We start from the raw sequence: 14,784 nt of genomic DNA, 5'->3' as shown, positions 1-14,784 counted from the left end.
TTGGGAAAATTTTTAGGTTCATGGCCAACTTAACCTCAAAACATCGCTGCGCCCTTTAGTACAATTTTTGGAGGAATAAAAAATATCCCCAAAATACTAAGTCATACAACAGTTATTTTTGGTATTGTTATTATTAACAAGCACCCTTAGTTACATTTTACTGTGCCTTCGTGTTCATGTAGCATATGTATTTGTTGTATCTATGGTGCGGCATTCAAGAGGGACCTTCTATGTGAACATCTTGGTTTTGTGAACAGTTATGCTGTGTCAACTCACGTGTTCCATATGAACACTTCAGTTTTGTGAGCACTTATGCTGTGTGAACTGTTCTGTTGCGCGAACAGTTGTTTATATTGCAGTATTGACGCCTAATACGCGAATGTTTGTTCATGTGATTATTAGTCCAGTGTTGTGATTGTTGACAATTTTCCGACGATAACTATCACGTAAGAGAAAAGGAGTAGCTGGCGCCGCACATAGACGCCAACCTCTCCTTAAATACATTTAATAATAATAATAATAATAATAATAATAATAATAATAATAATAATAATAATAATAATAATAATAATAATAATAAATTATGACGATGATGAGAATGATGATGATGATGATGAAAAGGCTTTCGCATTATAACAAAGGCACGCTCGCATGCCTCGCCTGTGTGTCAGACGCAGTCAAGTTTATATCTGTCTGACGCAAATCGCGCGGTTAACTCTGCAAAATTGTGTGCTCGTGTGCTTCGTAGCTCATAAGACCTGACTGTGTAATTTTCATCTCGACAAGATGAGTCTGAACTCTGTAATGCCCAGCGCATCCTTTATACTAGACGCTGAGTGTCAGAGCTCGAAAATTAAATTTAAGCAAATGAACCTGACTCGTAGCCTATGCTAACGTCTTTAATATGCCAGAGCGAGGTTTCAGCCGTGGATATCGTAAAACAATAATTACTAAATAGATCATTACTATACTAAAACTCTCACTAAAGAAACATTTTAATTGACCTTTCTTTTTTTCTTGGTGCGAATGTACTCTTCTTGGCCACAAACGGAAAAAGGCGGACAAGTTGCTTTTATGTACCGGTGTATGTAACTGCGTTTCGGCATTATGGGGTTAATTAAACAACAAGATACTGCTTGCGCATAATACGTTTTTCATGGAGTAACAGCTAATTTATAAATATCAATTTAGTCACTATATACTGGCTGTTTAATTGTCTGTAAGCGGAAGTTGTAATTTCACAACAAAAGTATGCCAATGCTTAAAGCGTAACAGTTTATTAGAAGCATTGTCTTGTAATGTTTCGCGAAATACTGACCTTAATATTTGCGACGGGATGCATTGCTGCCGCAGCAACTTTTCCGTAGTGTGTATTTACGCTGGCAGCGGGAACGCATTCACTGCAATAGCAAAGGATTTCTCTGAACATTCTGATCCTCGAAGCTGATGCGGCGACATAATTTCTGGCAGAGGATAGCGCTTTCAGTCCTAGCTGACATCAACTCTGCAATTACACCACGCAATATGAAAGAAATCTTTATCAGTAAAGTTCAGTTTTTCTAGTTGTGTTCCCTGAGCTAAATGAACAAATTATTCTACACATGGACTATACTTGCATTGCTTTGCATTACGCTAGATTTATTGTATCAACAGTCATTGCGTTAATTAGAATTTTCACCACTTTTATGAAGTGTAACCAGTAATAATTATTTTCTGAGGAACCCGCGCTTTTTTTGCGTCTTTCTTTTTCTTTTTAGTAATACGCATCGGAGGCAAACGTCGCGGAATAAAACGAAAATAAGGCAGTGAAATATTTTTTATCGACATTTTTGTTTCTTTTTTACTGTAACGCACAAGCTCTCTCGCACTAATTTCACTCCGCACTCGTTTGAATGGTCCTCAGACTTAAACGGAATAGATATACGCCATAGATTCATCACATTTATGATTGTTTGCAACCTCAGAACACCCCAAAACTGAGAGGCGCTAAGTGCATAGGGTTCGTATTCCTGCGTCGAGTATATTAACAACTGGCAAAGCTTAGCAACCACGTTATAAGAAGTGAGGCAACAGAAAAATAAAGGAAAACAATTGGAATGGTACTCATCCTCGGCGTCTGGTTCCGCCCATGGCCGGTAGTGCTCAGGCCCTTACACAAACGCCGGCTGGAATCTGCAGCTTTTCTAGTGCTCGCTTCGCCTTGCGCTGATGCCGTCGATTCGTCTTCTCGTAAAAGACCGTTAAAAGGCACACAAAAATCAGTGCTTACATCCTCCCTGAAGGCAAGGTTGCGGACCGACGCCCTCCGCTGTTCGAACGCCATTTGCAAACTGAGTGGACGGATGTTGTCGAGCAAACCGAACTTCCGGCAAGCTTAACCCCCCCCCCCAAAAAAAAAAAACAAAGAAAAAATTATAATTCATCGGATTGTACGCGCCACAACATCGTTTGGTTATGATGCATGCCGCAGTTAAAGCTCCGAGATTAATTTTCACCGTGTGCAATGCACGGCATTCACGAACGTTCTCGCAATCCGCCCCCAGCGGGAGGCACCCTCTGCAGCGGGGATCGAACCCGCGACGTTGCACACGGCAGCGTTGCGCCTTAACCACTGCGCTAACGCCACTGGTGCGCCTCCGCGTTTTATTTGCTGGTGATAGCATTCCTGAAGATCACTGTGTTGGAATTATCGGATTCAGCATATTAATTACTGTCATTATGGCGCGAAAGCAAACAGTGCGCACGCAGACGCACGCGAAAGTTTTCCGAGGCCGTAATAATAACGCTTATCCCGCACAAATAATTAGACGTTTGTTATTAAATTACCCTTCCGCAAAAAGAAAAAAAAATCAAGGTCATTTCACTTTGTGAAAGGGGATGACCAGCGGAGCCGTACATGTGGTGATAAAAAATTTCAAGGCCCAATCCACTCTGTGAAGGTGGATTGCCTGCGAAGCTGTTATCATCCACTTAACCTGAACGCGCATCGTATTCCCGTTGCTCCTCGGGTTTTCTTTCTTTGCGTGGCCTACCTATAGCTCATATTCTAACTAAACCGCGTGCATACGTTACATACGATGTGTCGTTTCATACGTAAACCGAGAAACACGTATTCATATGCACCTCCCACTAACGCCACTCGCTTCTACGCAGGAACCTTACAGCAGCGCCCACCCATTGTTCGGCGACCTCTCGCCGCGATCCATCACGCACGGTGACACCATGCCGCCCGTGTGCGCGTGCGCTACGTGTGTGTGTTTTGCGCTAAATGGTCGATTTCTAGAAAGCTGAGTTTTCTGTGGACCGCCACGATAGAATCGCCGGTTTGTAGAGGTAAACAAAGATATTTCAGAGTCATGACTACCATTATTAGCACGCAGAGTGTACACGTTGACATAAATTCATGCTGCCAGTGTGCGCGTGCGCTACATGTGTTTCTTGCGCTAAATCTTCAATTTCTAGAAAGCCGAGTTTTCTGTGGACAGCCAAGAAAGACTCGCCAGTTGGTAGAGGTGAACAGCTTCGTTGTAATCTGGTGATTAAAAATAAAGGACACGTACCACAATGAATTTCGTATTTTCCCGAATTCTGTTGTTGTTTTATTAAATTGCGTACTCAATGTTTTTTTTTATTTAACCTTCTTTTGTTTGTGAAAGAGAGGGTGAAAAACGTGTGATAAATGAAAAAAAATGTACATATCTTAAAAGATAAATCGTTGGTACTGCTAGGGATCGAACCACGGTCCTGCTAAGCAGCAGCGAGAAACGTTCGCGCGGCGCTATGAAAGCTAACGTTGGTGCGGCCTTTAGAATATCTGATATGTACGGTTTAAAAATATAATGATAAAACAGATCTCCAGGCACAGCTGTTTTCTGCCTTCGGAAGGTTTCGGAGTGGACGGATTTTCGCAACATGTCTGCCATTGTCGCAACGCCAGGCACGCTACTGAGTATTCGAAAGCCAGCGTAATGCGCTCCAGATTCGAACCCAGGACCTTCTGTTCCCGCAAGGGAACGGCGTATCCACTGCACTACCGAGGCGGATGAAAGAAGCCGTGCTCATTTGGGCTTCCTTGCGAATTTTTACGGCTTGCTTAGGCGCTGCTACGCGGCAAGAAGTAATTAGAATGGAGGCTCTCGATTTCTGACATCTTTTATTGACGTCAGATAACGAGTACGGCGCAGGCGACTTCATCGCTCTTGAGTACAGCATGTAGCTGCAACATACAACACATAAACATTAACACGCAGTTATAAGGTTGCGTTATCACATTCAAGTCCCAATAGCAGCACGACATTACAAAGACGCGCTTCAAGCAATAATTCTCACAACAGTATCACACAAGAAACTCTCAAGCAACGATGTCAATTAAGTTAGACTACCAGAAGTCTACCCAAAACACGTGTGCTTTCGCCAAGGCCCCAAACGGAATGCGGCCCGCGCAGATGGCAATCGAACCTGCGACCTCGTGCTCAGTAGCAGCAGCTCCAATGAAGAAAACGTTCACTCGTAAAGGCTATCCTGAGCTGTCGACATGGCACAGGCCATCCCGGTCACTTCGCAAAGTTCCGTCTTCGACAATTTGAGCGAAAAATCGTCACAGAGCGTTTTAACACGCACTCACTTTCTTCCCCCCTACTTTCATGTGTAGCGTGTACGGCTTAGCATCGAGATTGGCTTCCAGGATAACGGCGAAATGAATTTTGTAAAAAAGAAAAAAAAACTTAGAACGCTAAAGGAAACACAGCATCTTGCGCTATTTCTACATTGAGCATGCGTATGCCCAAGAACGGTGCGCAGGCCATTTCTTTTTCTTTTCTTTTTTTTTTTTTTTTTTTTTGAAGGATGTGGAACGCGTGCGCGTTAGTCAGTGCAGTCTATCGCTTGCGGTGCTACGCGTGTGTTTGAAAGTAATCCTTAAAAAATATATATACCGGCAGACACCTTTGACTTTTTGATTCCATTAACTCAATTACTGCGCACAGCATTTGTGCGAAGGCGAACGTTTGCTGCTCCCATTGGCGACGTGCAGCAGTGATAGTGCGAGCTGGCTCGAAGCTTCTGTCTCTTTTTGAGTGTGAGCGTATAGGCCCCCCACTTTGTAGATTCGCGATGTGGGTGCATGAAGCTCAAGTGATAAAAGTTGGCACAGCGTCAAGAATCAGTTCAGCGGCGCAGCTGTCACAGGCGGATGACAAATATAAGAATGGGCAATCGGCGCTGCCGATGACGTCATCGGCAAAAATAGCGTCGTGCGCAGCGCATGGATTAAACCCCGACATGGCGCTCGGAGAGGCACGTGATCAGTTCTGTGTCGGCGCTTGGAAAGAAATGAAAGTACCCTCACGCGAAATACGGGTTTACTTCGTGGAAAGAGGGTCGTGTTTCTGTTTTTTCTTTCCTCCATGCTCTTTTCTAGTCACGCAGTCGCCATGCCGAAGCCCTTTCTTTCGTAGTGCGCATCGTCCTGCGTAGCCCGGTAAATCCACACCCCCCCCCCCCAACCGAGAATGACACCGTAAAGAAAGAGCCCAGCGGCCGAATCTACTGTGGCGCACCAAGCCGCCGGCATCAACACCTGATCCACACTTCCGATTTCGGTTTTGGGCGCGCGCGTTTTGAACGCTACCTGGCACGCGTCACACTGGTTGCGCTGTTCGGCGCGGCATTTTTTTTCCCGCTTATACTACTCAACCCTGCGTGGTCTGTGCGTAATCGTTTTAGTATTAAGTAAAAATGATTGTGAACGATCTTTACAAGCCTATATGGAATCTGTGCAAAGCGACATTTCATAACCTAGACGCAGGACACCTTATGAAATGAGGAAAATTTTATTTTTCTCTATATGAATGTTTGTTCTGGGCTTTCTTATGTATTCATGCAACGTTGTGGCACCACGTAAGCAGCAGCAGTTCCCGTTCGAAACTCCACCAGATGGCATCAGCTGAAAAAAAAAGTAAATTATATTCACGTGTCATTTTAGTATTTAGGCCTTAGGAAAACGACGTCTAGAGGCGAACTCTGCCAAACTGGTGAATGGATGGCATTAAAAACAAAATGAATTAGCTTTTACATATGTGGCGTAGAAAATACCCGACTCATCCCAAACAATATCATAAGATATGAAGAAAATATTCGATTTCCAATCATTCCCCCATTCCCGTACATTAGTTCTGTACTTTAAGAGCACAAATGCACTGCCTACTGCGCGTTTCCAAAGCAACTTGGCCTTAGCCGACGCGATGGTACGCCACGTACACAGAGGTGGCCACAACACAGGCTATCAGCCAGACCATGCTAGACGCCCGCAGAATGCCTTCTATTTGCACTCAAAATAAATGCGGGGGTGCAAAGCCCGTTTTCAGTCGTTCAGAAGACGTTTAAGTTCCTCGGCGTTCTCTTTTGCGCGTTTTGCCAGCACAAGCGACACACTTCCGTGTTGAGCAAAATGTGAACAAGGGGAAAGCAGGAGCCAACGTTTCGACAAGTGGACTTGTCTTCTTCAAGGCTTTGAAAAATGCAAGTCCACTTGTTGAAACGTTGGCTCCTGCTTTCACCTTGTTCAAGTTTTGCTCATCGTCTTGAATTTCCATCTCCCGGATTCCTCGTGTTTTCCCTGCACTTCCGTGTTGTCACTATAGGCAATCGCTCGTCGCGTTTTCGACAAGTGTGAGTACCGAAAGCAGGTATATGTTGTTCGACTAAGATTCAGTACACGCCAAACTAACTGCCAGCACAGCCTAGCTGCTTTTCGCTGCGTCAGATGGCCAGGTACGACGAGCATGCCTCAAAGTTATCCTAGAAAATAACGAAATTAATTAAAGTGATGTTGGGGCTCAGAGAAAGCATCACGAACTCGGCCCAATAAGATTCAGTACACGCGAAACTAACTGCGTCACGCGGCCGAGCTGCTCCTCGCTGTGCCACAAAAGCAGAGTGCGACGAGCGTGGCCTAAACCTACCCAAGTAAGTTACAATGACGTTAGGACCCGTCGAAAGCGTCGCAAACAACTCCCAGTACAAGTCATTAACTCAAATTAAGTGCGCCAGGGGGGCCAAGGTGTTTTCCGCTAACTGCTTCACAAGTATCGGTACATGCCGCAAGCCTGTGATCGCTTCAAATGCGTCGCCGACTGTCAAACGAAATGTCTCATCTTGCCGTAGTCCAATGGGGCAGTGGCGCCGTGTCGAAGTGAAGAAGGAATGCAAGAATACGCCGAGAGGCCAACAAACCAGGCTACATAAAAAAAAAAAGAAAAATGGGGGGGGGGGAGAAAAAAAACAACACGGGTCGTCGAACAGGCGAACTTCACATGCGCAGCCGGCCTCGCTCGCTTCGGTGGCGTGTCATGCGCATGACGCATGCATTTGGCTCGTCTGGCGTGCAGTTAGCTTGTTGCTAGGTAACGCAAGAAAAATAAGTCCCCAACTATAAGTTCATTTGTAGGCAGAGCTTTTGAGTACTAGGAGGAAAGAATACAAAAATGAGACCCCCCCCCCCCCCAATGTCTGTTGACTTCAAAAAAAAAAAAATGATCGTGCCAAAACCACGATAGTGTTATGAGGCACGCCGTAGTGGAGGACTCCGTAAATTTGGACCACCTGAGGTTCTTAAACGTGCACCTAAATCTAAGTACACGGGTGTTTTCGCATTTCGCCCCCATTGAAATGCGGCCGCCTTGGGCGGCATTCGCTGCAGCGACCTCGTCCTTATCAGCCCAACACCATAGCCACTAAGCAAACCACGGCGGTTTTTTTATTTAGTTTTCTTGTTACTATTTTGTTTTGATGAATATAATTCAAAACGTTTGCTAACGGGCTAACAGATTAGGGGCATTCAATAGATAATCGGGCGGTTGCTCTCACGAGCACTTGCAGGTTTTAACTGCCAAGGACAGTTACGAGCTAAGAAGTGGGCCGATCATGTTTACCCGTTTCGTATAGTCATGATCCTAGCCTTACGTAGTACACCCGTTACCTGAAGCAAAAAAAAAAAAAAAAGAAGAAGAAGAATACGCTTCATAGTACAGAGCACTTGACCGTATCTACGACAAATACACGACGCGCGGGAATCGAACCAGTAACCTCGACTTCTCCTTATCAGGTAGTTAGATCAACGTTCATCGAAACCACTCGGCTACAGCTAGCGCAATCGCTTTGTGTTACCAGCAGGCATCATGAGTTTGATCTGGTGACGACGTCACGAAAACAGCAATATTGCAACGACGGTGAGACGAGTGCAATACGCATTCTAACTTTTTATCGCGATGTTACAAACCAAGTAAGCCGCTGTCTTCCAAGTTCAATTTTACCTTTTGATTACTTACGAGAGTTGAGGTGAGCCACTTGCGTTAATAACGTTATAACACACAGTGAGTCGTTTCATGTTTCAATACTCTACACTACACAACGCCTCACAGGAAGCAAACTTTTGATGATTTAAACCTCCCACCAATTAAATGTATACGTGGAAAACGTCTGCTAGTGTTTATTGCAACTAAAATAGGGAATAGCATACTACATAAAATTAGGATCTCACAGAACTTGTTTAGATAACCGAGTAAGCATTTTTAACTAATGTTTTCTACTTCCTGAAGTGATGGGATTTCGTGTTTTGATTTTCTCAATTCCTGTGTAATTCCTCTTTTTTATTTGTAGACGTGCTTATAATGAAGTGTTGTATAATGCTATTCTATTATATTTATCAGCTGAAGAACTTCACCGCGACGCCTGTGCTGGGCCGGGGTCCCTCAAGGGCTGCAGAAGACAGTAACAACTTTTCCCTTCTTGATAAAGAACCACTTCTCTCTGCTGAAAGCGGTTTCACTGAAGTTGGCAGAAACCCTACAGCATTCCTATCGGTAAAGTAGCTCGTTCAAAAGTCAGTCAGAGCGGTCCGCAGCAATTTCCCGCTCTCCCTCTCTTTTATTTTATTTTCATATTTTAAAAACATTGCAAATACCTACATTTTATTCTGCGCAACGGCTTCACTACAAGACAAGACACTGCAAGTAGTCGGCTTCACTACAACACAGACCGTGGGAAACAATTTTTGGCTTGATTTTGCGAGAGATAAGCCTCGCACTGTAAAAGTAGCGCCACTGTTTCAAGTTTCGCGCCACCAAACTTTCTCCCCGTTTTTTTTATATTAAAAACAGTGCAATACCTACATTTTATACTAGGCATTGGCTTCACTGCAAGGCTGGACACTGCAAGTAGTCGGCTTCACTACAGCACAGACCGTGGGAAAAAATTTTTGGCTTGGTTTTGCGAAAGATAAGCGTCGCACTTAAATAGTAGTGCCACCGTTTCAAGTTTCGCGCCACCAAACTTTCTCCCCGCTTTTTTTATATTAGACAGTGCAATACCTACATTTCATACTACGTATTGGCTTCACTGCAAGGCAAAAACCTGCAAGTAGTCGGCTTCACTACAGAACAGACCGTGGGAAAAAAATTTTGGCTTGATTTTGCGAAAGATAAGCCTCGCACTGCATAAATAGTGCCATCGTTTGAAGTTTCGCGCCACCAAACTTTCTCCCCGTCTTTTTCCTTTCCTCAGGTCTCGCCCTCCCGTTCGCCTCCTTTCTAGTGGCCTACACTTTGCGTCACCTGACGCCACACCTTCGTTTATTTTTATTTTTTCGACGCGTGGACGTGATTCATTGTAGTGGCCAACATCGGGGTTTGCCGGCCACAACGGCTTAAATGAGTGCGTAAGGATGTGCTACGTCACGTGATTGTGGTAGTCCAATAGGAGGGAGCAAAATGTGAGCATGCGTGGAGAGTAAACAAGACTGAAGGTACAACGGCGCCAAATTTAAAATGACGGGACTGCGTACTAGGACCGAAAACGACGTAAAAATTTTTTCCCACGGTCTGTGTTGTGGTGAAGCCCACTTCTTGTAGCGTTTTGTATTGCGGCGCAGCCAACGTGCCGAGGCGTGCCTTTCGCTCAAATTATATGACCATTTTTGCGCAGCCTTTATTATACGTATCGTGCCCAGTTCGACCCATGCTCTCACATGTCGTTGGCACCTTTGTGACGTCAGTCGGAATACCATGATCCGCATCGATTGGGACGTGAATACGTGCTTTTAAGCCTGAGACCTTGGTATTTTAAGCGATAACCGGAACCGCCACTTGGCGTATACATTTGTTCGCTTGCAGACACAATTAGTGACAACAGTCATTCAACGCTGCTACAGCACTTCTAGGGAAGGACAATTGTAAGCGTTACTTTCGCTAACATTCGAGCAGTCGTATGAAATGGCGAAGCGGCGCGTGACTTTAAAGCTTCTTAGCGCAGTTATTAAACTGTAACTGACGCTGCAGCTCTTGGCCTGTGTAGCCATTAATTAAACATAAGCAGAGCTGCATCGAAAAAAAAAATGTCAATAAATAATCTGAAGCGCTGGATTTGAACCAGGAACCTCGCCTTCACATTATCTCGGAGAAAGATCAACGGTCGTCGAAACCACTCGGCCACGACCTCTAGTGACGCAAAACCTTGGCAACACGGTCATGTCGGTAATTCTGCGTTTGATTTAGCGGCCACGGTACGAAAAGAACAATATTTGAACAGCTTTTCGGTGGTTTAGTGAGTAGCTGTTGCAGCGATCTGAAAGCTGAGTAATTTGAAGTTCGTGAAGACCCTCCAGTATTACAACTGACGCTGTACTTCGCTTAAACGTAATTTTTGAGCGAAATTGTTTGTAGCTAGGCTTTCGTGCATTTTGTTCTGCGTAAGCAAAAGCTATCATCATCATCAATGGCTCACATCCCCCTAAGCAAGCAAAAAATGCAATCGCTCATGGCACTCGTAACGCAGAGGAAATATATATAAAAGAATAATGAAAAAATGAGACATACATCCAATCGTAGCAATTGCTACAAAGGAAACCCATACGGGTTCCTCGAAGGAAATTCCTCACAGTTCAAGAAAAATTAGTCGGGGTCCGGGACTCGAACCCGGGACTACCACCTCTCCAGGGTAGCCACTCTACCACCTGAGCTAACCACGCTACTCGCAGATGGCAGATATATAAACGAGAAGAATGGAGGTTACATTTACCCTATGTTGTCCTTGTTGCCAATGTTTGTTGGCTTCTTATGATGACTAATGAAAATCGGCCCCTCGGTTAACGCTCTTTCGTCTAGTTTATTACACAACGAGGGTCTCGAATTCGGCAACATTGGTGCCTTCAGGTAGCATGTGTGGGTTTATTGACCGGTTGCTTTCACCCAAAAAGATCACGTTCTCGTGACGCCTGCAGCAGAAAGGATGTTCCACGTCCTCTGCCGAGGTTTGTCACTGTTCGCGCTGGCTAACACTTCACTTCACTTACACAGTTAGTTACACAGTTAGTTCCAGCAGTAAAACATAAATACCCAAGAAAGTGGATGGTAAAACGGCGCCGCGGTAGCTCAATTGGTAGAGCATCGCACGCGTAATGCGAAGGTTGTGGGATCGTTGCCCACCTGCGGCAAGTTGTTTTTTTCATCCACTTTCATTTCCAGTAATTTATCGTATCTTTATTTCATTTATTAAGCACAAGTAATTTCCCCCTATGTTGTCCTTGCTGTCCGCGTTTGTGGGCTTCCACATTATGCGTAACGCGAAGAGTTACGCTAAACATGTTTCCTTGGTGTCAGTGTTTGTCGGCTTCTTATGAGGTGACTATATATATATATATATATATATATATATATATATATATATATATATATATATATATATATATATATATATAATGATCAACGTGAATGGGTCCGCTTACTGTTATATCACATGAAGCCGACAAGCAAGGACAGCATAGGGCAAATTGCTTGTACTGGATAAGTTGGAGAAATCATAAATTAATGGAAATGAAAGTTGATGGAAAAAAAAAGAACAGCCGCAGAACCCACGTCTTCGCATTGCGCGTGCGATGCTCTTACCGACTGAGCTACCGCAGTGCCATTTTCCCATCCAATTTTTGTGGCGTTCATGATTTTTTATTTTATGGGTATTTTATTTAACTGAATTAGTAAGTACAGGTAATTTCCCCTGTTGTCTTTGCTGTCTGTTTGTTGGCTTCTCATGATATATATGCGTGCGTGTGCGTACGTGTCAAGTGTCGACCCTGGAGCCTTAATTTGGCCTCCTCTAGCATCTCGTGCCCAGTATCCAAAGTACCAAGACACAGCCACAAAATGTAATGGATGTTCGCCGTGGACGCCGTAATTTTTTCTTACCTCGCTCCATGGTTCTGCAGTTTCTTGAAGATCGTGCAAGCTCGTTGAGCATGCCTTACTGTTGTATGGAGGTTGCAACAGCGTCGCGCTTGTCCGGATGACCCTCGCCATTTCGGTATGATCATACTTTACCTTGTTTTATCCTTGTTTTGAAACGACTGCATTTGTTTCCATGAAGCATCCTGTTACTAAGAACGTGTGTTCAAAAGTACTAGTGATGATTTGGATGTACTCTATACACGAGCTAGGGTGGGCGCCTTCACGGTTTCCAAGGGTCCTGCGGGTATTTGGGTGCAGCTCCCACAGCTCCCTCACACCCCACTCCTCCCACAGAGGATGTGCTCTCTCCTCGGAAGTTCTCACGCAAGCAAACAACAAACACACAAATTGGCTGTAAAAATATATTAAACTTTATTAACTTACAGTGTATATATCAGAGTTAGTACAACGTATAAATATGAAACAAGAGCTGCAGAGTACAAAATATGTGTGATTGAATTGGACCCTGGTGTCGAGAAGACATATCGGACACCAGACGTTGGCGTTTTGGTCTATGCATAATCGAGATAACTTTTCACATCATAAGGCACAAGTCGAAAAGAATGTAGGAATTGCAACGGCCTAAACAAGAAAACGTGTGTAAACAGTGTAAAGATATTTTGATGGAAACTATCTGAAGTAATGTGTCTTAATCTTTACAAAAAATATATAGGCGCTCTGTGTTAAAATTTAAATAAGTAGCAGCAGAACACGACCAGCAAAAGTGGTCACCTATATAATAGCACATCACACACAAGTGTAAGACGACGAAAAGTTCTGTAAAGCTCACGACAAACGTGTCACATTAGGAGAGAAACAAAAACAAAAAAAAAATCACGTTATGGACATGGCGATGGAGCATCCAGCTCTCAATGGAATGCACTTTGAAGTAGTTTCACGTTAGAAACGGGATTAATCCGAAGCCGCGATGCGGCGATCTCGGTGTGCACGCACAAAAGCTAGAAGATCTCGCAGAAGTAAGGCACACGTTTAGCAGCCGATCACGTGACAGGTGACGATCGCAGATGTCTGGATGCTTTACTGCACAGCGAAAGCGCATCGATGGGCAATCCAAACCACTCACTTCGACACAACACCAGCGACCTCCACGAGGCGTCGAACAAGTTCCACGCACAAAAGCTGGAGGGAGTACACTTGGTGGGTAAGGCGGTCGTCTCGCCACCGATCACGTGACCGATAACGATGGCAGCTTTCTGGAAGCTTTCTGCATAGCCAAGCCCCATCAATATGCAACAAAATTCGAACTGATCTCGAGGTTGGCTTTGGCGGCCTCAATCCAGGTGGGTAGCGAGCTCCTCGATGCCGCAGCTGCGAAGGAAGAAGGCACGGATTCCTCATTTCGAATATCATTTGGAGACGTTGATGAGATACTTGCAACAGTGCGTCAGCAAGTGCTTCTCTCCGGTCTCTATCTCGCCGTTCATCTCTCGCGTGTAGATGTCCATGCCGTACTGGCCGTCGTCCGGGAAGGCCAGGAAGAAAGTGACCAGGTCATCGTGCACCGTGTGCGAGACGAACTTGGAGAGCTTCTTCTCCTCGACGCCGTTCTTGTGCAGGGTCGCCATGAAGTCGGTCAGCGGCCGCGTCATGCGGAACCGCACCTCCAGTTCCCTCGAGGAGAAGATGAGCGCGTCCTCGTGAGTCTCCGGCACGAGGCCGAAGAGACGCGTCGCCTTCATGGGCCCCCACTCGCCGGAGGCACAGTCGGGCAGTGGTACCATGACCGTTTGCAGGTCTTCGCAGACGATCTTGAACTTGCACACGCTCTTGAACTTCATCGGCTCGCCCGTGAGGTACTCGCGCGGCGTGACCGCGTTGGCGAACACGTCCAGCAGGAGGGCGCCCGAGCACGGGGCGTGCACCCGGAAGGCGACCACGTTGCCGACCATGCTCTGCATGACGAACCGCTTCAGGCTGACGCCGTCGAAGGAGTCGCGGTCGCTGTCGTAGAACTTGAGGTTGTAGTGGAAGATGAGGCTGTGCGACATGTCCTCCGGCATGCCGATCCGCACCGTGGCGGCGCCCGTGCTGTCCGTGTACAGGGTGGCCTTGGTGTCGGCGTCCGGGAAGTACAGGCCGTACCGGAAGAAGAGCGACCGCACGAACGGAAGCTCCTCGAACTCGCGCAGCGAGATGGGCCTCTTGAGCAGCTGCCACTCGGGCTGAAGCGGGAAGAACTCGTAGATGAACTCGCGGGCGTCGGTGAGGAAGTAGTGGTCATCGTACTCGTAGCGGAGCGAGTCGGACTTGCCCTTGCTGCCCGGCTTGGGCACCTCCTTGGCGTTGACCAGGTGGCGGGCGCCCCAGTTGCACTGGACGAACCGCCAGGCCCCGGCGACGTACACAGCGTTCCAGGAATTGCGGAACCGGTTGTCCTCGAACCGCACGCCGGGCTGGTAGCCGGCGCTCTTGGAGTAGCCCTTGATGACCACACAGTGCAGGCCCGCGTAGCTGGAGAGAAAGCACAGAGCGAGAAAGGGTCAGGCAC

At 45.9% G+C, this 14,784-nt stretch overlaps 1 protein-coding gene and 1 non-coding gene across 3 annotated transcripts in view; one reads left to right on the top strand and one right to left on the bottom strand.

Annotated features, from left to right (window-relative positions):
* The first annotated feature begins 11,415 nt into the window (after positions 1-11,415).
* On the top strand, positions 11,416-11,488 carry TRNAT-CGU (transfer RNA threonine (anticodon CGU)). Its single transcript has one exon. It is a non-coding gene; the product is annotated as a tRNA-Thr (tRNA).
* A 1,135-nt stretch (positions 11,489-12,623) lies between these two features.
* Positions 12,624-14,784, bottom strand: part of Hil (peptidase hillarin) — a 107,455-nt gene continuing 105,294 nt past the window's right edge. For both annotated transcript variants that reach the window (XM_075672216.1, XM_075672217.1), the window contains exon 7: positions 12,624-14,747. In XM_075672216.1, the coding sequence (XP_075528331.1) occupies positions 13,643-14,747 (1,105 nt within the window). In that variant the 3' untranslated portion in view covers positions 12,624-13,642. The remainder of the gene's footprint in view (positions 14,748-14,784) is intronic.

The sequence above is a fragment of the Dermacentor variabilis genome, chromosome 10 (genome assembly GCF_050947875.1).
Source record: "Dermacentor variabilis isolate Ectoservices chromosome 10, ASM5094787v1, whole genome shotgun sequence".
NCBI lineage: Eukaryota > Metazoa > Arthropoda > Arachnida > Ixodida > Ixodidae > Dermacentor > Dermacentor variabilis.
This window is presented reverse-complemented; position numbering and strand designations above follow the sequence as displayed.